General features: G+C 49.0%; 2 protein-coding genes across 4 annotated transcripts in view; both read right to left on the bottom strand.

Moving 5' to 3' along the window:
• Window positions 1–7,018: 7,018 nt before the first annotated feature.
• On the bottom strand, window positions 7,019–11,235 carry ZFP36L2 (ZFP36 ring finger protein like 2). Its single transcript, XM_061155513.1, has 2 exons — window positions 10,890–11,235; window positions 7,019–10,395 (listed from the first exon to the last, which is right to left on the bottom strand). The coding sequence occupies exons 1-2, from the start codon at window positions 10,938–10,940 to the stop codon at window positions 8,977–8,979; spliced, it is 1,470 nt and encodes a 489-aa protein (XP_061011496.1). The 5' UTR covers window positions 10,941–11,235; the 3' UTR covers window positions 7,019–8,976.
• A 3,276-nt stretch (window positions 11,236–14,511) lies between these two features.
• THADA (THADA armadillo repeat containing) overlaps window positions 14,512–23,868 on the bottom strand; it is a 327,677-nt gene continuing 318,320 nt past the window's right edge. For all 3 annotated transcript variants that reach the window (XM_061155511.1, XM_061155510.1, XM_061155509.1), the window contains 2 exons: window positions 17,302–17,471; window positions 14,512–15,728 (listed from right to left, as the gene is read on the bottom strand). In XM_061155511.1, the coding sequence (XP_061011494.1) occupies window positions 15,342–15,728; window positions 17,302–17,471 (557 nt within the window). In that variant the 3' untranslated portion in view covers window positions 14,512–15,341. The remainder of the gene's footprint in view (window positions 15,729–17,301; window positions 17,472–23,868) is intronic.

The raw sequence follows: 23,868 nt of genomic DNA, 5'->3' as shown, positions 1-23,868 counted from the left end.
CTGAGTTGGGCCCTCTCCTAAGCACTTCACCCATGATTACATATTTTGACCCTCCTGGGGGCTTTGTGTAACAGAAGCTGCATGATCATCCCCATTTCAGAGATGAGGAAACTGAGGCTCAGAGTTGGCTCAGGATTATACAGGTAGGGGGTTGCTGTGAGGTGAGATTTGAACCCAGGTCTGTGGGAGCCCTGGCCGGTAACCCCTGAAGACTGGGACCCCGCATAGAGGGGTAGTGATACCTCCCAGGAGCCCTCTCACACTCCAGGCCCTGCAGAACTTTGAGTTCCCAGGGCTGTGCTGAGTAAACTCCTGGTATGTCCACCCTGTAAACCCTCCAGGGCCTCCCTGAGGAGCCAGATGAACAGAATATCCAGACCTGATGATCTGAGCCTCTCGGCCCACAGGGTTTTAGGTCTGCATTGGTAAGAGTCAATACCAACAGCTCTACCTAGGGAGGACAGTGTCCTGGGTGGTCTCTTTTCCCAGGAGTTATGTAGACACCCAGAAATTGGGAAATCTCCAGAAGGGTCCTCCTACCCTTACTCTTCTTATCTGTGGAATGAAAGGGCTACACTAGGGCATGGTTTTTTAAACGTTTTTTTTAGCATTAAAATTGTTTTTAGAGATTTCCTTTGTGGTCCATTGGCTAAGACTCTGTGCTCCCAATGCAGGGGGCCTGGGTTCAATCCCTGGTCATAGAACTAGATCCCACATGCCACAATTAAAGATCCTATATGCTACAATGAAGATCAAAGATCCCGTGTGTCACAGCTAAGACCCAGCAGAACCAAATAAATTTTTTTTAAAAAGTTGTTTTTGTAAGGAATCTTTTTTTTTTTTTTTCTAGTCTACTTGCCACACAACTGACATCATTTTAACATGTGACTGGGGCTGTCTTACTCCCCAGCTTAAAACACTTCAATGGCTTCTTCCTGGGGACAGTGCCTGCCCTCGTAAAGCTTAGAGTCTAAGAAGGAAGGACCATATAGACATAAACAAATGCATTTATAATACACCAGAGGATGAAAAATGCTAGGGAAAAAAATAAAGCAGGATGAGAGGTGCCAGATGGGGCTGTTGGGTTGACAGGGTGGTCTGGGTGGCCCCCTGAAAAGGTGACTACAGGAAACTGAAGAAGTGTGAGGAGCATAACAGAGGGAACAGCATATGCGAAGGTCCTGAGACAGAGTAGGTCCAGCATGATCATGAACCAGCAAGGAGCCTGAGTGGCAGGAGCAGGATGAGGGGAGGGAGAGTCAAGGTCCGAAGGGAAAGGGCTAACGGGTGGACAGGGAGGGGTAGACAAGAACCTTGGAAGGCCTTGGTAAGATTTTTAGATTTTACTCTGAGTGAGGATTTTGAGCTCAAAGGTGACTCAAACTCATCGTGTTTTAGAAGTAGAGATGAGGCAGGACAGGGTCTACCCTGGAAGGAAATTCTGGAAGGCCTCCTGGAAATTTCTATTTGTAGATAGTGTGGGAGTAAAGCAGGAGTCTGAGAGGTACCCTGGGATGATGTGAAGAGCCACTGCTTAGCTTCCTTTGAATTCTGCTGCAGCTAGGAAACTAGCTGCGTGGCCTCAGGCCTATGACAACTCCCCTGAGCTCAGCTTCCTTGTCTTTGAAATGGGGACAGTAACAGGGCTTCAGTCTTGACTCTTGGGAATGAGTGCACAAGTATTTTTATGTGGTCATCCACGCAGCATGCATCATTATGTAGGGGAAACAGACAATAAAAGAGTTATAAAAGCCAATGTAGGGACTTCCTTGGCAGTCCAATGGTTAAGATTCTGCACTTCCAATGGAGGGGACATGGATTTTATCCCTGGTTGGGGAATTAAGATCTCACATGCTGTGTGGCATGGCCAAACTAAAAAAAAACAAAAAAACAAAAAACACACAAACACAGAAAGAAAGAAAAACCAATGTATCACTTTGGAAAATAGAGTTAACAGTTCCTCAAAAAGTTAAATGGGAGTTACCATATGATCCAGCAATTCTACTTCTGGCTATATATCAAAAAGAACTGAAAATATGTTCACACAAAAATTTGTATATCAATGTTCACAGCAGTATAATTCAACAATAGCCAAAAGGTGGAAAACAACTCCAGTGTCTATCAACTGATGAATGAAAAACAAAAGGCTTTTATTCCTAGGATGGAATATTACCTTGTCGTACGAAAGAATGAAGGCTAATTCAACAAAAATGAACCTTGAAAACAAGCACAGTCCGTGAAGGCAGGAATGGCATATGTCAGCTCACCTCTGTTCCTGCAATGCCGACAGGTACCAGACGATCAAGAAGGATCCATGGGATGAATGAAAGGTCCCGGTCAGCATCCCAAGGCAGTGGAAGGGAGCCTGGCAGCCTGTCTGACTCACACCAGCCCAGGCCCTCAGCAATATATGCCTTCTTCCCTGTGGCACCTGGGATTTCCATCTTCACAACGCATCACCTTGAGAGTCCAGACATCCTGTGGATACGTTGGCCTGTAGCTTCAGCAGTAGCCAGGCCAGGGAGAAATAACCAGGGTCACCTACCTATCCAGGTACCTTAGCCAAGTTCCTCTCCTCTGGGGTGTACCCCTTCTGCACTCAGGGATGCAGGAGAACAAATGGCAGGTCGCCAAGGGCCTACAGCCCCTTCTCCAGTGGTGCAGGGCTCAGAGGCTGTGTGCGAGCAGCCTCTGCCTCCAGCCACTCCAGAGGCGGTGGGACTTGATAAGACGAGGCCCTGGGCCTACATTTCAAAGGGTCTCCTCTCCTCATAAAACTGGCACCAGGCCCAGTAGAGAGGTCACAGGCCACCCCACAGCTTGGTCCGGCCTCCTGCAGAGGGGTCACTGGGAATTCTGCATTTCATCAAATATTGTGGGGGCCATGGAGTTGTATTTGCAAATAATTTTAATTAGCCGGAAACTAGGAGTTTAATAAGTGGAAAACAGAGAACTTTCCAAGGCCACAGCTGGGAAACACTTGCTTTTTAAAAAAATTCCGCCTGGCTTCCCAGGCCAGCTAAACACCCTGACAGGAGGGCCTGACTGCCAGAGGAATCCACAAGGAAAACAAAGCTTATTTTTAGAGAAATATTTTAAACTCTGTTTCAGCCGAGCTCAGGAGTTTTCTTGTCTGTCTAAAATCCTTAATATCTTTACTTCTATTTCAGTGCTGCCTCTCACCCCAGAGGGCACAAGAACTTCTATCTGACAAGAGCTATTTCTGCAACAGATGAAAATAAAAGGGCCCCTCCCCCCGGCCAACCAGAGAATTAATTGTTTCTAAATACGTCCCTGCAGTCAGGCCCAGGAGGCCTGTGCCTGGCAGGTGTGAGCGGCCATAAAGTGGGTCTGGGGTCCCTGCAGGCTGAAGGCCTGTCTGCCACCCTTCCACTCAGCCTTGTTCTGCCCACTGCCCTGCAGGAAGCGGGTGACAGCCTGGCTGCCATTTCCGGGTTTTGAAAACAGTTTTCAACTTGAAAGAGCCTGTGAAAAAGGACTGCTGTTCCTCGGAAGGTGTTGTTAACACTCCCCAACAGAGACACCCCCCCTCCATCACACGGACACATCCAGATCCAAACATACAGCAACACCCAAAGATCCTTCCCCACACCCCACAGACCCACACACCTACCCATACAGAAACAGCTACACAGACACACCCACTCACAGCAACAGGCGCACCCAAACCCACCCACACTCACATTCAGATACATACACAAAGCAACAGAACACACACACAGCAACAGACACACTGAAATCCATACCCACATTCACACACACAGAGCAACAGACACGCTGAAACCTACACTCACACAGATACACACACATACCTACACACACACAGCAAGACACGTTCAGACCTATACCCACATTCAGGCACACATACACAGGGCAACAGACACACCCAGACCCACACCCACACTCACAGAGTTCCATACCCACTCACCAACTCCCACACCCTGCAGACATACATACCTCACAAATATCACAAATGTAACAGATCCATTCACCCCACAGTTGCAGCCACATTTACCAGGATTCTACAGCAACCCCCCACAGACACAGACCCCTGACATAGAGCAATGCATGCCCGTGTATACGCCCAGCCAGAGAGACAAGGACCCAGAAACACCCTCCCTGTGGATACCCTCTCAAAAGACTTCCCTCCACACACACAGATATACCCTTAGACACACATCCACACTCATACACTTTCCAGGTCCAGCAAGTACTGTCAGGAGAGGTTGGGAGAACCCCCCTAGGCAGCAGTGGACCTGGAGGTGCTATGGCTTCTTACTGCCCTGGGGTGGGGGGCCGCCTTCCCACAGGGTTCCTCCAGGGGCAGGCATGTTCAGCTGCCAGGCTCTGGCTCCCCCCTGACCCTCCCTCTTTTTTCTCCCTTCCTCCTGGCCTTGCCAGCAGCACAAACTGGAACTGCCCTGGATGGCCACAAATTTGCACATCCCCCAGAAAGCGAACAAGAATAAACAGTTCAATGATGTAACAACAATGGAGAATAGTTATAGGCTCTTGATAGAAGGTAAGCCTGGCTGCTTACCAAGGGCCATGTAAGCTCCCATGAACTCAAAGGCCAGGGAAGATGCAGGGACCCAACTTCTGCTTTCAAGAAGATGTGGCCAGAGTTTGCCACACTCTTGAGGCCATATCTGCCCTCACTCTTGTCACTTAGAGCACAATGATGATCAAATGCCTGGAGACAGTTCCCTTCCAGGTTCAAATGCTCTCTCTTGGGCTTACTCTCTGCATACATTTAGCCTGGAAGTTTCTGAGACCCCCCAGGCCAATTTCACCACCAAGCATCCTGGTACTGGGCCAGATCTGCAGCCAAGAGCTATGCCTGTTTGTCCTTCCCACCTTGGGCCCTCCAGGCCTGGTCCTTTCATGTGGGTTCCTGAACCATGGCAGGGCTCACAATCCTCCATCTATTCCCAAGGGCGGGTGCAAAGCTTTGGCCTTCTCAATAGTATTTTTGTGTGCCCCCTCCGCCCCCGTTTCATACACTCAGCAGTAGGTTCAGACAGTGAGGGGTGGGAAGTATCTACATGCACGCAGCCTGTCTCAGAAATAATTTAGAAAGTGATGTACACTAATTGGGCTGCTTAAAAAATAGTTTTAGTTTTTTAGTTTTTTTTTTAGTTTTAGTTTTTTAACAGCTAGTAGAAATGCTACTATTGAGCCATTCTCAACACCATCATGCTCTGGGCTCATTTTCACTACTAACTACAAAAGAATTTTATCTTGGGTATAAGACAGGAGTTAGTTTTAGTTCCACTCCCCATCCTGTGATAGGAATCCTGGCTTGTTCTTACTTGCAGTTTTTACTTCAAGTTCCCTTAATTTACAAGGAAACTTGTCTAAGGGTGATCCAGCAATAGTAGAGCGTTTTTTGTTTGCTGTTAATTCTAGCCGCTGCAGAAAGACAATGACCCCATACCCTCCACTGATCTGCAGCAAGAGGAAATTTCTGAATGACCCCCCCCCCCCACACCCCCCGCAGCTTTGCACGCTCCACTGGGTCTAAAATACAAAACATCAGCTCCTAGCAGTTGGGCTTTCAAACAAACCGATTTTTAAAAATGAATGTGGCTTACCCCAAAAAGAAGTCGAACGTTCCAGTTGATCAAAAAGTACTTGTTTAGGAAAATCAGTTTTGGAATGAAGTGGAAACAAGGCCTTTGAAATGCAGTTTGGCCCTACATAGCACCACATTTTAGACTTTTCCTTGCCATTGCACATTCTTTATGGTAAAGAGGACTCTGAGCCCGCAGGTCTTCACCCGTCCAGTCCTCCAGGGCCACAAGCTTCCCTTCCCCCACCGCTGAAGCTTTCAGCCAGGGGCCAGGCATTTGGAACTTTGAAATTGTTCCCGATCCCCTTTGGCAGCGTGCGCCCAGCACCAAAATGCTCCAGTTTAACACCAGCGCAATCACTGTTAGCGTGAAGCAGCTGCTCAAGGCCTGGCGGGCTCCACTGATCACCCCCACCCAACCAGACTCAGCTGTGAGACTCAGGAGACCCCAGTGAACACTGGGTCAAGGGGATGGGAGTAGAGTGATAGAACCCAGTTGCTGCAGATGAGGAAACAAACTTTTGTTAAAGCTCTTATTTACTTTGGAAAAAGTGAACTGTGTGTGTGTTAGGGGTGGGTGAGGGGTAGAGAAGGAAAAACAGGAATTGTTTTATGAAGCACATTTTTAAGCTTTAAAGCAACTGTAGGAAAGAACCATACTCAGGTTTTGTTCAGTTGTGTGAGAATCAGCAGAGAGATTGAAAGCTTTTTTTTCATCCTTCCTTTTTTCCAGACCTGGGTTGAATTTGCTTTCTGGCCGCTTATAGTAGTCTCAAGCACAAACACTAATCCTTTTGCATAAATAACGTGTGTGCTCACTCCCAGAGGAAGCCGTCCACATAAACAAACACTACCCAGATATAAGTTTAACTTGTTTAATCTTCCTTCTCTTTCCGTCCTCAGCACAACCAGGCTTTCCAAAGTCCAGGCCAAACCCTGGTTCTCTGGCCCAGAAAGGCTGGGCTTTAACTTCCTACCCCCAATTCAGCCAGGGGCTGGCAAGACCCTCCTCACCCAAGCAGTTGTTTCCCGGGTGTCCCATTGGAAAAAAAAAAAAAAAAAAATCCAGACCTTCAGCTGCCACAGCGGACACGTGATCGCTTGGTGACTCACAGGCGGGCCACACCCCTCAGGCCTCCCAGCCAGGACCTGCTACCAGTCAGCCAACTCGGGGATGCATCTTATTAGCAAAGGGAACAGCTAGCTAAACTAATGCCCTTGACAGTCTAAATTACTTTCTTTCAGCTGAAAGAACTTGCTATTAAAACACATAGGGAGACAAGCTCTTCTGAACTCGGGCTCTGCCAGCCCTCTAAACCCTAGCACCCAATTCTCTAAGACCTGGGCAATGCCTGACAGTGGTGGGAAGCTAGAAAGCTCTGTAGGTATCCCCATTATAAGAAAGGAAGCTATCTTACACATTAATACCTTTTTTTTTTCCCAGAAGTTTTATTGGGGGAAAACTACAAAAACATTTACAGTACAATGTTTACAGTCACAATTTGTAGTGAACTGATTCCCCAAATATATTACAACTCAAGTTGACTTAACCTTGTTACATTCAAAATACCTACTTCTGTCAAAGTAGTCCACAATACATACATACATAGTGCTCCAACTGTACCTACGTACAAACTAAAGCTACTGCTCATTCAGCTGCTGTCCAGAAAAGCATTCCTGCCTTTCCACACGGGGAAAAAAAATAGTACAAGTTTTGGAATTTTCTGTAATTAAACAAGGCATATTCATGTACTACATACCATTTTAGCACTAAGAGGTGGCCTCTTCACTTTATATCTATATAAAAAAAAGTGGTAAAAATCTTCTCCTTTTGTGCAGTTGAACCCATCCTACATTCAGATTCTCTCAAGCACTAATAGACAAAATACTTATTTGGTTGAAGAAAATTTAAGGCAAGTTCTGGCCCTTCCAAAGGCACTGTGAGATTACCCCCCCCCCCCCCATTATTGCTACATGTCTTTATATGCAGAGTATGTCACAGTAGAACTGGTGGAATAAGCAAACAAAAAACATCTTTTGCTAATTTATGAAGTTGGAATGAGAAAAGCATGCCACATGTAAGCCTGATTGCAATGTGGTCATTTTTTTCTTTTAAAGTTGGATGGGCTACAACCATTATACATTCTAAGAAAAACTCATAAGATATTCCTCAAACTACTTCCACAGCATCAAGATAGATTTCTGTAAAGAAATCATGCAATCTTTCAAAATTTACGTAAACAAGGAAAGAAATTAATGAAATAAATATTACATACAATCTCTTAAATTAAGATTTTTTTTTACTCATTTACAATAAAATAACCATGTGAAGTTACAAAAGGCATATATTACTGTGAAAAGAACATACACTCCACATTTTGCCGATTAATAATGGCAATCATAACTTAACATAATAAAAGAATATATATCTATTGCTTTTCATCATACTTGATAAATACAGTATGAACAAAATTTTCAATGTATACTTTTCACAAGATAATAAATAAGTTAAATAGTTTTTTTCATATTGAGTTGTGGTGCAGTGGTGCGAATCAACTCAAAACAGCTAAAAATTCAGCAGTTATTCCCCAACAATTACGAACTAAGCTCTGCCCAAGGCTTCCAGAAAGAGCAGACAAAATGGTTCTAAATTAAACATCCCCTAAGTGGTAGCAATGAAACCAGTAACCAGTATGAAACTTTGGAATGCAAGGGTTTTTTTTTTTTCCAGACATATATAACTTTGTTAAAAAACAAAACACCTATGGAGCTGAGGTCTACTATCAAGGCATATTCTTGGCAGAATATTGGATTCTAAAAGCTTATAGGTTTAGCAAGGCGGTGGTTGGCTGGTTTGTTTACACTGGTCTGGGACAAACAATTAGGAACTTCTCTCAAGATAAGAGTCCCGACATCTGGACTGTAACTAATGCTTTTCAAGTGAAGATATGGAATGGTGGTTGATAGCTGCTGGTGCTGGGTTGATTTTTCCTAAAATCCCAAACTCATCGGAGACCTAACAAAGTTTGTTGTTTGGTTTTTTGTTCTATTCGCATCACAACTGCTCTGTTGTGAGTCTTTTGTTCATCAATACAAAAAGTTCGTTGGCTTTTTTCCCGCTCAACAAGAATGAAACTTCGTAATAATAATAAAAATAATAATAATAATAAAAAAAACAAAAAACGAAGAGGGAACCGAAAGGGGAGGGGTGGGGGCCCCTCCCGGCACTCAAGTTCGAGTCCAAGTGCTCGGCACAGCCTGCAGTCTACTTGTGGCCGATGTTACCCCCCACACTCCTGCGCCCCCCTGCCCTTAAGCAGGGGCGCCCTCCAACACCCCCAGAACGGCCTTCCCTTCCTCCTCCTCACTGGCGCCCTCTTGCCTCAGTCGTCGGAGATGGAGAGGCGGCTGAAGATGGGCAGGCGGCGACCCGGGTCAAGGCCGGGGGACTCAGAGCCGCTGAGGCTGCCCGAGCTTAGGGAGCCGCTCAAGTAGCTGTCGCGGTCCGACAGCGAGTCTGGGGGGCTGGGGGGCGCGTCGAACACCGGCGACTCGGACAGGCGGCGTGGCAGCTGGAAGCTGAAGGGCGGCGAGGGCGGCGCGGCGGCGCTGGCAGGGAGGGGCGCGCTGGGCGGCGCCGGGGGCTGCGCGGGGGGCACCAGGCCCTGCTGCTGCTGCTGCTGGCTGCGATAGTAGGCGGCAGCAGCCACGGCGGCGAAGTTGTGGGTCTGGATGGCGAGCGGTGTGATGAGGCTGCTCAGCTCCGGGCCGAAGGCGAAGGCGTTGTTGGCGCACGAGGCCGACGAGCAGGTGGCGCAGGGCGCGCCGGGGGCGAGCAGGTCCTCCGCGCCCCCGGTGCCGTACAGCAGCGCGGCCGCGGCCGCAGCCGCAGCAGAGGCGCAGCACGTCGGGGCGCCGGAGGGCGTGGAGGCTGCCGAGGCCGAGGAGCAGGACGAAGCGGACGACGAACAAGACGAGGCCGAGGAGCAGGAGGGCGGCGGCGGCGTGCGCGACGTGGGGCTGTCTAGGAGCAGGGGCGACTCTAGGCCCCCAGGGGGCTGGTGGTGGCCCGATGGGAAGCCTGAGAAGCTGAGGCTATGGTGCAGCTTGGGCCGCGGTTCCCGCGGGAAGCCTAGGTGCAGCGCGTCGCGGGCGCTGAAGGTGCGCAAGTCCCCGGAGGCGCCCCCGGACGGCGCGGGTCGCCGCTCATCAGCGTTGTGGATGAAGTGGCAGCGCGGCCCGTAGGGGCAGAAGCCGATGGTGTGGAAGGTGCGGCACAGCTCGGTCTTGTACTTGGGGTGTCGCGTCAGGCTGCGCAGCTCGTGGAAGCCGTGAGCGAACTGGCACTTCTCGCCGTACTTGCAGGTGCCACTCTCCTCGAAGGGTCGGCACAGCTCAGTTTTGTAGCGCGTCGAATTGATCTGGGAGCCGCCGCCCCCCTTCTGCTGTTGCTGCAGGTGCAGGAGGTGCTGGCTGCGCTCCCCATTCTCGCTGAACGAGCGGTCCCGGAATTTGTTCTCCTTGTTCAGCAGGGCGGTGCCACCGCCCCCCGACGGCTCCTTGAGGGTGCCGTAGGAGGCCGAGCCGCCGGCCGCCGCGCTACCGTTAGCCGCGCCCGGGAACTTGGGCGAGCAGCTGCCGGGGCTAGGCGCGGGGTGGGCGAGTGCGTGCAGGTTGCTGGCCGAGTGCCGTCGGAGGAAGCCCGGCGTGAAGCCCGAGCTGGGGGCGGTGGCCACGGGTGTCCCCACCGCCTTCTTGTCCAGCATGTTGTTCAGATTGAGATTGGCCAGGGATTTCTCCGTCTGCCAAGAGGAGGGGAGCGGGGAAGGGATGAAAAGGGAGGAGGGAAGAGCTGGGACGAGTTGCCGAGTAGCCACTACCAGCCCTCCGATTCTTTTTCCTTTTTTCGGATCTCGATTCGGCCCAACCTCCACCCTTAAACACGCACAAGAATCAAGTTAGCATTGGGAGGAGCCGGACTCTCCCACCCTAGGCCGCGCTGCGTCGCGACATGTGATCCTCAGCCGTGGGCCGCAGGCCTGGGCGGCGCAAACCCCGTCCGGGAAGCCCCGGGCAGCGTGGCTGTGGTCGGCTGCGGAGAAACTAACAGCTACAGCGACTCCCTTCTGCCTTTCCTCCCAACTGCTCCTTCTCCCCGCCCACAAGGCTCGAGCAGCAGTGCAAACTCTGGGATTTTTCCCGAATCTAAAAAAGTCAGAGCGGGAAGAGAACCCCCAAAGCCGAGGACAGAAGGCCAAGCCTGAAAACTTGATGGGCTCCCTGCTCACCCGCGTACCTTGCACAAGAAGTCGATATCGTAGAAGGCGGACAGAAGTGTGGTCGACATGTTTCTGGATCCTCTAATGGTCGGAGCTGCAGACTGGGAGATCCGGAGGAGCCCTCGGGGCGGCGCGGCCGGGCCCGAGCCACGACGAGTAACGGGCGAGGGGCGAGGGAGGGACCGAAAGTTTGCTGGGGGGCGAGAAAAGAGGGAGCGTGGGCAGCAGCGTGGACTGGTTTGAGGGTGCCCGGGAGTGCGGAGTTGGGGGGAAAGAAGAGTGAAGCTAGAGCGCTCCTCCGCGCCCCGGGGTGCCCGGCCCGCCCCCCCGCGCGGAGCCGACGGCAGCTCGCGGACTGGTGGAACTCAGCGGCCCGCGAGCGCGCGCCCTATATAGAGCCCCCGGAGCGCGGCCGCCCCGGGGCGGGCGTACCAGGGGAGGGGACAGAACGCTGACCCCGCCGGGGTCTCCAGGCAACGCTGCCCGCCCGCTGGCGGACGTCAGGAGCCTTCCTGGCCTCCCATTGGCCGCCGCCAATTTTTTTCCTCTGGGGGAGGGGACGGAGAGGCCTCGGGGCGGGGCTGGCCGCCTGGGCGCCCGGGGCGGCCTGGAGATCTCGGCCGAGAGAGGTGCTGCTGGTTGGTGGCGGGAAGATACGGCTCGCCTCCTCTGGGGCTGTTCTGTCGGAAATCCCCAGCACGCCTAACGTGGCCGGGTTTCTGCAGCCCTGAACGTGTCTTTCCCCGCCCGATCCTGCTTGGCGAAATTGCGGAGCTTTTATCTCCCACTCTCAGTTTTATACTGGGCGCGGGAATTGCAAAGTGCAAGAATATTGCAACCGTCCGCGCGGCCCGGCGGCTTTGCAAAGGGCTCTCTGGCCGGGGGGCGGGGACTCTGGGCCCGAGTCTGACGGGTGGTGGCTGCGTCCCGACTGCACGTGGAGATGCGGTGGGGGTGGGGGCGGGAGCGGCCACGCGGGCGGCCGCCTGGGCAGTCTCTCCCGGAGGAGCCTGGGCGCGTTTCTCCGCCCCTCTTCCCGCCCAGACTGCAGTAAACAGGGCTTGAATGCCGAGGCCTGCCGGGCAGGGCTGAGTGTCTGAGGACAAGGCGCTGGCTTGGCTAATCACATCACAAGACCTTGAGCCAGGGCCAAAGGCGCAGAGTGGCGCGGGGCGTCCCGGGCGGGAGAGCCGGCTGGGAGGACGGGAGGAAAGGCCAGGAGAGCCGCGCAGGCAGGGAGGCCACTTCCCGCCGCGTTGTCCGTCTGCTGGTCTGTCCGGCTTTCCCCAGTCCTCCTGGGGGTCGAGGTACAGCTGCGAGCCGAGGCTCCCGTCCGCCGCAACCTTGGCCTGGCGCGCCCTCCTAGACCCTCCCTGGCCATTTAGGGCGCTGCACCCTGCCTTAGCTCGTCCTGGGTTGCGGGCTCCCGCTGAGGCCGACCCGCAGCCAGGCAAGGCTGGGCACCGAAGATTCGCCTAGTGGGCTCGCCTTACCTTCTCTTGCCAGTCCCACACCCCAGAAGCGTGCATTGGTATAAGATTTTGCCAACCGGTGCCCTCCGGGTTTGAGGCAGACACCACCCTGCCCCAGCACCCAGTGAGGCTTAAGCCGCTGTCAGATCTGGGGTCCGGTCCAGGACACTTCCCGTCTACGCAGACGCTGCCTCTGAAAGGCTGGAGTCCGGCCCATGATTTCGCACACCTGGCAGCCTAGGCTGTTACTGGGCCTAAGTTGGAAGGTCCAGTACCTGCCAGGGAAAGAAGCTCCCGCGACCCACCCCCCTTGCCCAGTTGATCTTATTTCTGGCTGTGTTTCCTTGTGCTTATTTACATTCCGCTGCACTCACTCCTCTCAGTACCCTGGGAAGGAATGAACTAGGCCTGTCTCTCAGGAAACCAACTCCTTCAAGTTCAGCTTGCATGCAGAGCCAACTGCTGGACTCTCCACCCATCCAGGGTGCTTGAGCCAAGGCAGGGCTGCAAGTACTTCAGGATCAGAATCATAAGGCTGGAGTTCAGCCTCCTTCCCTTATAAACCACATGGTTTTAGACAAATCACATAATCACTTGGGCACCTGGGTTTCCTTGTAAAACTAACATAATTCCTGCTTTACTAATCTACACCTTTTGTCAAGGTGCCAATGCAAATGAGTTACCAGTTATGGTGTTTAAAAGATAAACAAGTATATTCCATTTTATTTATTAAAACAAATTGACAAAGCAAAAAAATGGAGCAAGTCAGACCTCTGGAGCATGGCTGGATGGGTGAAGGTCCAAAGAATGGTGAATGCAGAGCTGAGAGGGCACCAAATCTTGGACCCTCCAGCTTGGAGCCAAGGGCAGTGACCTCAGAAGAAGTGACTGCTTTAGTCTCACCACCCAGCCTACACTGATCGTTAGACAAGGCTGGGCAATCCTGGCGGAGACTTGTAGCCTGGAACACCCAAGAACCCTGACCCTGTTTTGTTCTTTGTTGAAATGAACCCAAGAGTTTGAGGGTGGCTCTGACAGTGGGGTATTCTGAATTGCCCCTGGGAATGCATCAGGAAAGTGTGAAACAGCCATTTCCCAGGCCACCACCTCTGCTACTGAAGGTCAGTGACAACATTTCAGATACAAAAACCAGTGGAAACATCTGTCTCTCCTGTACTCCCAAGCTGGCTACAACCAGCCAAGATCAAAATCGGGTAATTCCCAGTCAACACCTATGAGAACACCCACTTTGTGAGCTGGGTAGAAGACTTTGGAGCTTGCATGTAAACATGCTATGGTACATGCTTTGGTACAGAATACCTGCTGGTAGAAATATTTTTATTATCATATAACTGCTTTTATTTCATTTTAAATGGAGAAAAAAGGAATGCTGGCCTTTTCCAGTGAGCTGAGCTTTATTAGAGCCAGTTTCATAATTATTCTACCATGGTTATCATTATGTTGTACCAACAATTACCTGACTTCTCACCAGCCATGTCTTCTCAGAACAAAAAGAAATGTTAAGCTGGCAACTTTCCATCAAGTGTGGGCTACACAGATGCCTAACCAGGTAATTAATTCAGGATCACAACACATTTTGAGCTGAATAGTGCAAAACCACCAGGGAATTTCTGTTCTCTTTAGGACAAAACTTTGGACACTAAATTAACTTTTTTGCATGCCTCTTCCTACAGCTCTTTACTAGTAGGCTCTATTTTTTAGTGTTAGGTGGTTTTCTTTCAAAAAGAAACAAATTATATTTGAAATATAAATCTTTCTGCAGTAGGAAATGATCATACCAAACCCTCTCCCCGCTAAACTGCTTGATCAAACCCTCAAACATCAATAAAATAATTCTAACTGGTTGCTCACCTGTGAAGTATTTAAAAATATTTAGACTCTAAAAGCTGAAACAAGTGTACATACACTTACTGAAATGGTTTCTTCAGATAACTAGGATGAAGTGAACGTGGATGAGGTTATGACCTATCCAAGCTATGAGTTTCAAGATAATTGTCTTTGGGTGACGCTTTGAAATTACAAATTAAAAACGGTAAGCCAGTGAAAAACAAAATCAGCAGCAAAACGTATGCAATAGCGACACCTGCTGGGTGTCTGAGGAAGTGGGGAGGGCTGGATTTAGAAAAGCAGAAAATCCTAAGGTTTGTATATTAAATCACTAAAATGCATAAATATTTTCTGTGATCCTAAGTAAGAATCTTTTTGCAACCAAGAAAATGATAGTAAACAGCGTAGACATCAAATAAGTCATTTATTCTGACTCCTCCCAGGTTCCTTCTAACAGCCAAGAGGCTATGGTTTCAGTGGGTGGTAAAATATGATTTCTTAACAATAGCACAAATACTTTTTATTGGGGGTCGGGGGTAGGAGCTTGTAATGGCTCTTTTAATAATTAGGATGGCATGTGCAGGTCACTGAAGGCTTAAACATGCAGACACTAAAAACAAAATTATTTGTATGAAGTTAATGCTTAATTCTCCCAGGATCCAACATTTGGAACATATTTCTTACTTCACTAAAATGGAATAAAATTTGAAATTCAGACCAAGTGGGCTGTTTGCTAACTAATCCAACTCTTACAACCAGCCAAAAATGGGGGGTGGGGTGGGGAATCATGTCTTAAAACCCAATTCTGTGTAGTCAATTCAGAGGAAAATGCAGGCTGGCTCTGGTTGGACATTGGAGGTCCTGGGGGATGAGAAAGGTTAATTCAGGCCTGCAGGTGGCCTGCACCTGGGAACAGAGTCAATATTCACTGTGGTAGCCTCACTTCCTACAGTAGCTGCAATAAACGAGGCTGCCTTGAATGACTGAACCGAAGAAGAAATCCTCTGTGGGACAGAAAACGACTCACAGAAGGGAGGTGGGGGGAGGGGGCGCGGTGTGAAGGGGGAGAAGATGCTGGAGTTTCTGTTGAACATTTTCCTATTGATTGAGTGGAGGAATAACCCACCCCATCCCAATCCCACAAATCCTTCAACAAGCTGTTTCTGTTCTTGGAAGCGTTAACTGATTCGCTGCTGCAGAAGAATCCAAAGCCCTGAGAACTAGGGTGTCCTCCCCTTCCAGAATGGCCAGCAGCCTCAGGCAAGCCAAAGTCCTTTCCTCCCAAATGCGCAGTCTCGTGAACTCCGCCGTCTTCAAAAACTCAGCAGTGGGAGGCAGCACTCTGAAGAGCTGGGAAAGGAGGTGACGTTGCTCCGATGCAGTCCTTTGAAAATGACGGAGCATCTCCGGGCTGAGGGGACACCCTCTGGACTCACAGAGGAGGCGGAAGAGGTGCTTGTAGAGGTATTTCACGAAGATCAGGGTCTCGGCCCAAAAGTTGATTTCCGTTTTTTCAAACGGGTAGTCTTCTTCCACCTGAATCAGATGAAAAAGCCATAACCCAGCCTTACGGGGGATGCTGACCCAGCCCCAGTCCAGAGCGGAGTCCTGGCAGATGCAGAAGCAGTGTGTCCCCTCCCCCACCTGACAGCAGGCGCACTTCCGCCTGTCAACACCCCTGTACGCACACCGCGTGCAGCCTTGAAGGTCACCTTCGATGTTCACTCATCGTACTTCTCCACCGGAGAGGAATTCCTCCCCCCGCAGACTTAACATGACCTTTGATAAAGATGTGTTTGTGGTTCTCAGCCAAGATACCTTGGGGGACTGGTGCTGAAAAGGGGACCTCAACAAAGGAGGGGGCCCTAGACCTGAAGGTGCATCTAGAAATCAGAGAGGGCGGGGAGGGAGATGTGAGCAGCAGAACAAAGAGCGAAGCACTGCCAAACGCGAGACACTGCTCTCTGAGGACGAAGCCCAGTTCTATAATGCTGGGGACTTTCAAGGTCATTTTTACTGTAGACACTTTATCTTGTCTCCACATTTCCCATAAACAGACTGCTTTTTGAACTCTTGGCCTGCTGGTGATGCCAAGAAGGCCAGCTGAGTCAGACACTAGGGAAGAGGCATTTCAGTTCTCAGGATGCTTTTGCTGCTTATCTGGGTCCTCAGTTTCCCTATCGGAGAAGGCAATGGCGCCCCACTCCAGTACTCTTGCCTGGAAAATCCCATGGACGGAGGAGCCTAGTAGGCTGCAGTCCATGAGGTCGCGAAGAGTCGGACACGACTGAGCGACTTCACTTTCACGCATTGGAGAAGGAAATGGCAGCCCACTCCAGTGTCCTTGCCTGGAGAATCCCAGGGACGGGGGAGCCTGGTGGGCTGCCGTCTATGGGGTCGCAGAGTTGGACACGACTGAAGTGACTTAGCAGCAGCAGCAGCAGCAGTTTCCCTATCTGTTGACTGCTCCCCTTGGAGTGGTTTAATAGTTTTATAGTTAATAGTTAGTAATAGTTATTATTAATATTAATAATTTATTATATATAATAATATATTTATATAATATTAATGTATAATAATATTATATTACATATCATATATAATATGATATAATATATTAATATTAATAATAATAGTTAATAGTTAATAAAAATAACTTTAATTTTAATAAAACAGCAGTTTATTAAACTGGAAGGGTTTAATAGTTTTCTTCTAGCAGCCGAGACCCTGGAAGGACCCTGATTCTCTGGAAGTGTTTCAGCTTCAGACCTAACTGTGGGGAGCCCCTGGTTACTCTAATGTTGATGAATAAGCATTCTCCATAATTAAACTCTCAACTTCCAAAGGACCTCTTTCGAAGTCCCCTCCCCCACAGTGATGGGAAGGCTTACCACTGGAACCCCTAAATCAGCAGGAGAGCTGCCCGAGGAGCACCCAGCCGGCTGGGGTCATGTGGAGATTTTGTTAATCAGTTACTGCTCTGTATCTGAGCATCTGGAAGCACACTTTCAAGCTACATCAAGCCCACGAAAGCCTGTAAGTGCTGCCTCCAGTGGGCATAGGTAGGACACTCGCACACACCTCCGCTGCCTGAGCCCCCGGGGATTACCTGATGTGCACTCTCCTCACAGGCCACGAGGTCCTCACCCTCCCCCAGCAGCCATCCCAGCAGGACTGGGAGTCCGGGGCTCAGCTGATTCCACTGCTGGAGCAGGTCACAGAGGACAGCCAGAGCCAGGTCCAGGGCGCTGGAGGCATCCACCTGACAGAAGGCGAATTCTGCAGACGAGAGAGGTGAGCCGTGAATGTGCTGCTGAGTGCCAGCCGGGGGTCTGTGCAGAATTCGGGGACAGTCAAAGTCCCCGGTAAAATCACTGCCACCGCCTGGCAGGGAAGCTGGTGGGACAAGCTCACTAAGGGTTATTTGCTGTCTATACACTAGAATGAGTCGTAGGCCTGAACTCCACCATTGCCATGCCCCCTATCCCAGTGTGGATCGAAGCTGCCCCATCTACAGGACTAGATGTTTCTGTCCCCTCAAGCCAATTGGAAGGATATCAGGAAAGCATCCCACCCAGCATCTCCTCTGCAGGCTTGCTGATCTCCATCACTCTGCCCCTTCCTCTAAAGCAAATCCCACTGAGCACATGACACATTAAATCTCTAACTTCTCCGAGCAGGGCATTAGCGAACTTTTTCTTGAAGAGCCAGAAGGTAAATATTTTAGACTTTAGGAGTCTTTTTAATATTTGTTTGGCTATGCCGGGTCTCATTGGCAGTATGTGGGCTCTAGTTCCCTGACCAGGGATCAAACCTGGGCCTTCTGCACTGGCAGTCTTAGCCACTGGACCACCAGGGATGTCCCAACTTTGCAAGTCTTATGGTCTCTGTCACAATTAACTCTGCGGAAAGCAGCCACAGACAATATGTAAACAAATGGTTGTGGCTACTAGGTTCCAATAAATCTTTATTTATGGTCCAATAAAAGTGGACTTTCATGTGATTTTTAGGTATCAACAAATAATATTCTTCTTTTTATTTTTTCTAACCAATAAAAAAATGTAAAGCCAATAGCAGTTCACAGGCTGTACAATGACAAGTTGTTGTTTAATTGCTAAGTCATTTTGGACTCTTTGCAACCCCACAGACTGTAGCCCACCAGGCACCTCTGCCCGTGGGATGTCCCAGGCAAGAATATTGGAGTGGGTTGCCATCTCCTTTTCCAGGGGATCTTTCTGACCCAGGGCTTGAACCCGTGTCTCCCGCTTAGCAGGCAGATCCTTTACTACTGAGCCACCTGGGAAGCTCCCCAATGACAGGTGGGGAACTGGAATTAGCTCATAGTCCACTGCCCTCTGTGTTAGACTGAACTCATTTTTCAGACACTCATCTTAGCTGACTGGAGGAAGGGCGGTGAAAGAGTAGAATGGGGCACAGAAAAAGGAAGTGGGTGACCTGTGGAAAATTCTGAAAGAGATGGGCATACCAGACCACCTGACCTGCCTCTTGAGAGACCTATATGCCAGTCAAGAAGCAACAGTTAGAACTGGACATGGAATAACAGACTGGTTCCAAATAGGAAAAGGAGTATGTCAAGGCTGTATACTGTCACCCTGCTTATTTAACTTATATGCAGAGTACATCATAAGAAACTCTGGGCTGGAGGAAGCACAAGCTGGAATCAAGATTGTCGGGAGAAATATCAATAACCTCAGATATTCAGATGACACCACCCTTATGGCAGAAAGTAAAGGAGAACTAGAGTCTCTTGATGAAAGTGAAAGAGGAGAGTGAAAAAGTTGGCTTAAAGCTCAACATTCAGAAAACTAAGATCATAGCATCCAGTCCCATCACTTCATGGCAAATAGATGGGGAAACAGTGGCTGACTTTCTTTTTCTGGGCTCCAAAATCACTGCAGATGGTGATTACAGCAATGAAATTAAAAGATGCTTACTCCTTGGAAGGAAAATTATGACCAACCTAGACAGCAGATTAAAAAGCAGAGACATTACTTTGCCAACAAAGGTCCATCTGGTCAAGGCTATGGTTTTTCCAGTGGTTATGTATGAGATGAGCTGGACTATGAAGAAAGCTGAGTGCCAAAGAATTGATGCTTTTGAACTGTGGTGTTAGAGAAGACTTTTGAGAGTTCCCTTGGACTGCAGAGATCCAACCAGTCCATCCTAAAGGAGATCAGTCCTGGGTGTTCATTGGAAGGACTGATGTTGAGGCTGAAACTCCAATACTTTGGCGAAGAGCTGACTCATTTGAAAAGACCCTGATGCTGGGAAAGATTGAGGGCAGGAGGAGGAGGGGACAACAGAGGATGAGATGGTTGGATGGCATCATCGACTTAATGGACATGGGTTTGGGTAGACTCCGAGAGTTGGTGATGGACAGGGAGGCCTGGCGTGCTGTGGTTCATGGGGTTGCAAAGAGTCGGACACCACTGAGTGACTGAACTGAACTGAACTGACTTGGGGAAACCATTGCTTACTTCACCATTTTGCCTTGTTACTCAAACTCATGTCTGCTGAGCTGGTGTTGTCATCCAACCATCTCATCCTCTGTCGTCCCCTTCTCCTCCTGCCCTCAATCTTTCCCAGCATCAGGGTCTTTTCCAATGAGTCAGCTCTTTGCATCAGGTGGCCAAAGTACTGGAGTTTCAGCTTCAGCATCAGTCCTTCCATTGAACATCCAGGACTAATCTCCTGTAGGATGGACTAGCTGGATCTCCTTGCAGTCCAAGGGACTCTCAAGAGTCTTTTCCAACACCACAGTTCAAAAGCATCAATTCTTCTGTGCTCAGCTTTCTTTATAGTCCAACTCTCACATCTATACATGACTATTGGAGAAACCATAGCTTTGACTAGATGGACCTTTGCTGGCAAAGTAATGTCTCTACTTTTTAATATGCTGTCTAGCTTGGTCATAACTTTTCTTCCAAGGAGCATCTTTTAATTTCATGGCTGCAGTCACCATCTGCAGTGATTCTGGAGCCCCCCAAAATAAAGTCTGTCACTGTTTCCACTGTTTCCCATCTATTTGCCATGAAGTGATGGGACTGGATGCCATGATCTTAGTTTTCTGAATGTTGAGTTTTCAGCCAACTTTTTCACTCTCCTCTTTCACTTTCATCAAGAGGCTCTTTAGTTCTTTGCTTTCTGCTATAAGGGTGGTGTCATCTGCATATCTGAGGTTTTGATATTTCTCCCGGCAATCTTGATTCCAGCTTGTGCTTCATCCAGTCCAGCATTTCTCATGATGTTTTCTGCATATAAGTTAAATAAGCAGGGTGACAGTATACAGCCTTGACGTACTCCTTTCCCGATTTGGAACCAGTCTGTTGTTCCATGTCCAGTTCTAACTGTTGCTTCTTGACCGGCATACAGATTTCTCAGGAGGCAGGTCAGGTGGTCTGGTATTCCCATCTCTTTCAGAATTTTCCACAGTTTGTTGTGATCCACATAGTCAAATGCTTTGGCATAGTCAATAAAGCAGAAGTAGATGTTTCTCTGGAACTCTCTTGCTTTTTTGATGATCCAACGGATGTTGGCAACTTGATCTCTGATTCGTCTGCCTTTTCTAAATCCAGCTTGAACATCTAGAAGTTCATGGTTCATGTACTGTTGAAGCCTGGCTTGGAGAATTTTGGGCATTACTTTGCTAGCATGTGAGATGAGTGCAATTGTGCAGTAGTTTGAGCATTCTTTGGCATTGCTTTTTTTTGGGGTTGGAATGAAAACTGCCTATTCCAGTCCTGTGGCCACTGCTGAGTTTTCCAAATTTGCTGGCATATTGAGTGCAACACTTTCACAGCATTATCTTTTAGGATTTTTAGACAGCCCTAAATATGGGTTTGCAGGGAGGCTCTGGGCATTGACACTCCCATTAACAACCCTGCGCCTTCCACCACCAACCTAGAGCAGGCCTGAAACGTGGGACTGAAATCTTGCCACACAGACAATACATGTCTACAGACCCATCCATACACCAATGCTTGTCTTTCAATGACCCACTTCTACTGAGACCTCATCTTTCTCTAATCCACATCTTCACTGCAGCCCACAGACTTTGTCCTTGACCATTTGGCCCCCAAAGAGTCTTGCTCAACACACAGGGAGAAGCCTCAGAGTCTGGAATAGAAGGCTGAGTTCCCTAGGGTGTTGAACCAGCCTCTGGGGACCTATTAAGTGCCAGTCACCTAACCAAGTCCTTTCTCTCCAGTCCTTCAACATCCTCTGGGCTGGGTATTACCTTTCCTAATTCACGGATGAGGAATCCAGGCACAGTTAGGTTATCTCACTTGCATACAGTCAGAGAGCTTTAAATGGCTATAAAGAAACTGGAATTGACAGCAAGTTTCATGGTGTATGTAGAGTGCAGATTTGGAGAACTAGTACCAGCATTCCTGGGATGTAGTTCTTCATGGTAAGAGGAACAGAGCTGATGACCCTCCATCGGGGCCAGCACTACATTGAGCCCATGAAGTGGAGCCTGGGCTCACAGAAGCAGCCAAAGGAGCAATGTTACCATCTTCAGAGCCCGAAATCAATCCCCCAGGACACCTGCCCCTTAGGCTCTGCAGCTTGGCATCAGGCTTCAAATTGGGAAACAGAAAAAGTTGAGGGGAGGTGTGAAGGTGCCTTTTTGGCTGCAGGACTGAGCCATGTGTTGGTCTAGGCTTTGCCTATGATACAATCTCTATTTTTATCTCTGCTGACTTCCCTGTGTAGTTCTCAACTACTTTAGAGTCTGTAAGGGGAAGAGAACAGCATTAATTGGCATCTTTCAAGCCCCAAAGACTGAAAATATACATGCAGACTAGCATACAATGAAACACACAGCAGATGCTCAGAACATTCCAGTTTATGACTTTGGAGATTATGAAACTTCCTTTACCCCAATTGATTTGGTTTAAATTGTAACACAGGGACAGCCACAAAGAAAGCAAACAATAAGTTGATAATAACAGAGACTTTCCTTTTATTTGAACCCTTGCTTCTCCCACCACCAGAAGGGAGGTATCCTTATTTAATAAACGAGGAAGCTGTGCTCACAGAGGTTGGGTAACGGGTCCAGAATCTCACAGTTAGCAGTGGTGGCACTGAGCTAATAAGCATCAGTCACAGGCCACGCCCATCCTGCAGGGAAGCCTTGGAGAAACACTCCCAGTACCCCATGGAGATGAAGTCAGACTCAGTTTTCTTATTTTTATGCATTAAAAGTGGGGCTTCCCTGATAGCTCAGTTGGTAAAGAATCCGCCTGTAATTTGGGAGACCTGGGTTCAATCCCTGGGTTGGGAAGATCCCCCGGAGAAGGGAAAGGCTACCCACTCCAGTATTCTGGCCTAGAGAATTCCATGGACTGCATAGTCCATAGGATTGCAAAGAGTCGGACATGACTGAGAGACTCTCACTTTTCATGCATTAAAAAGAGCTCCCAGCTGGGGCCGTATTTTGAAGAAAGGGTCAAAGCTGTGAGTCCTTCATACTGTGGCACCAGCATCAGCTCAGCTTCTCTTGAAGCCTTCCAGAAAAATCTTCCCTCTGATTCACCACTTATCCCTCCCTGCCCCGACTCTTCTTTTTGTCTCCTTAAAGCAAGGGCTGACAGCCCTATAGGGAAGAACATAATTTCATCCACCAGCAAAACCAGTGCCTGCAGCTCGTGCAGCACTCCCAATGGGTCCATGAAGACCACTCGGAAGTGATCGGAGATGCCACCAGGAAGGCCGGACTGTTGCACCTGCCCCACCTGAGGACCAGTGTCCCCCGTCCTGCACCATGGGGCTGGGCATCACACCTAGGAAGTGCCAGGGGAGTCCTGGGAATGACTGAAGCTCTAGAGGAGAGCTGGTGTGTTGTCTGGAAGCAAATCTACTAGAATTACAACCATCCAAACGCCGACCCCACCAGGTGAGAGACGAGGAAGGGGAGCTGGGACGGGGGTGAGGGGAGGATTAGATGGACTTAGACCACCTGCTTGAGGGGCCAGATGCACCTCGCCAAGTTCCTTCTTTTATTACCTTGCCCTGGACTAAGACAGCTCAGCCAGAACAGCCCAGTCTCTACTGGCCAAATGCCTTCTGAAAGGGAGGCTGAAGGGTAGGGAAAGGGATTTTCAACCTAACTCTGCAGACCAGCCAGGCTCTCACAGGCTTGCTGGTCCCTCAAGGAAGCAAGGAAGCAAGTGACCAGACAACAAGCGTGTCGGAGGAATCTGTTGTGTGTCTGGAACAGCCAAAACAATCTGGAAAAATACAACAGAACTGGAGGACTCACACTTCCTGATTTCGAAACTGGCATAAGGATAGACATAATATAGATCAAGTGGAATAGAACTGAGTGTCCAGAAATAAGTTCTCACAATTACAGTCAACTGATTTTTGACAAGGGTGTCAAAATAACTGGCTGGGGGGAGGAACAGTCTTCCAAACCAAGGGAGCAAAGATAACTGAATGTTCACATGCAAAATAATGAAACCAGGCCCCTGCCTCACAACACACATGAAAATTAACTCAAAATAAACTATAAAACTCAGAGAAATATAGGAGTAGGAAATGCTTTTTTAAACATGACGTCAAAAGCACCAGCAACAAAAGAAAAGTTAGGCTTCATCAAAATTGAAAACTTTGATACTTCAAAGGACATTATTAAGAAAGTGAAAAGAAT

The sequence above is a fragment of the Dama dama genome, chromosome 11, assembly GCF_033118175.1.
Source record: "Dama dama isolate Ldn47 chromosome 11, ASM3311817v1, whole genome shotgun sequence".
Taxonomy (NCBI): Eukaryota; Metazoa; Chordata; class Mammalia; order Artiodactyla; family Cervidae; genus Dama; species Dama dama.
The sequence above is the reverse complement of the archived record's forward strand: the minus strand, read 5'-3'. Positions and strand labels throughout refer to the sequence as shown.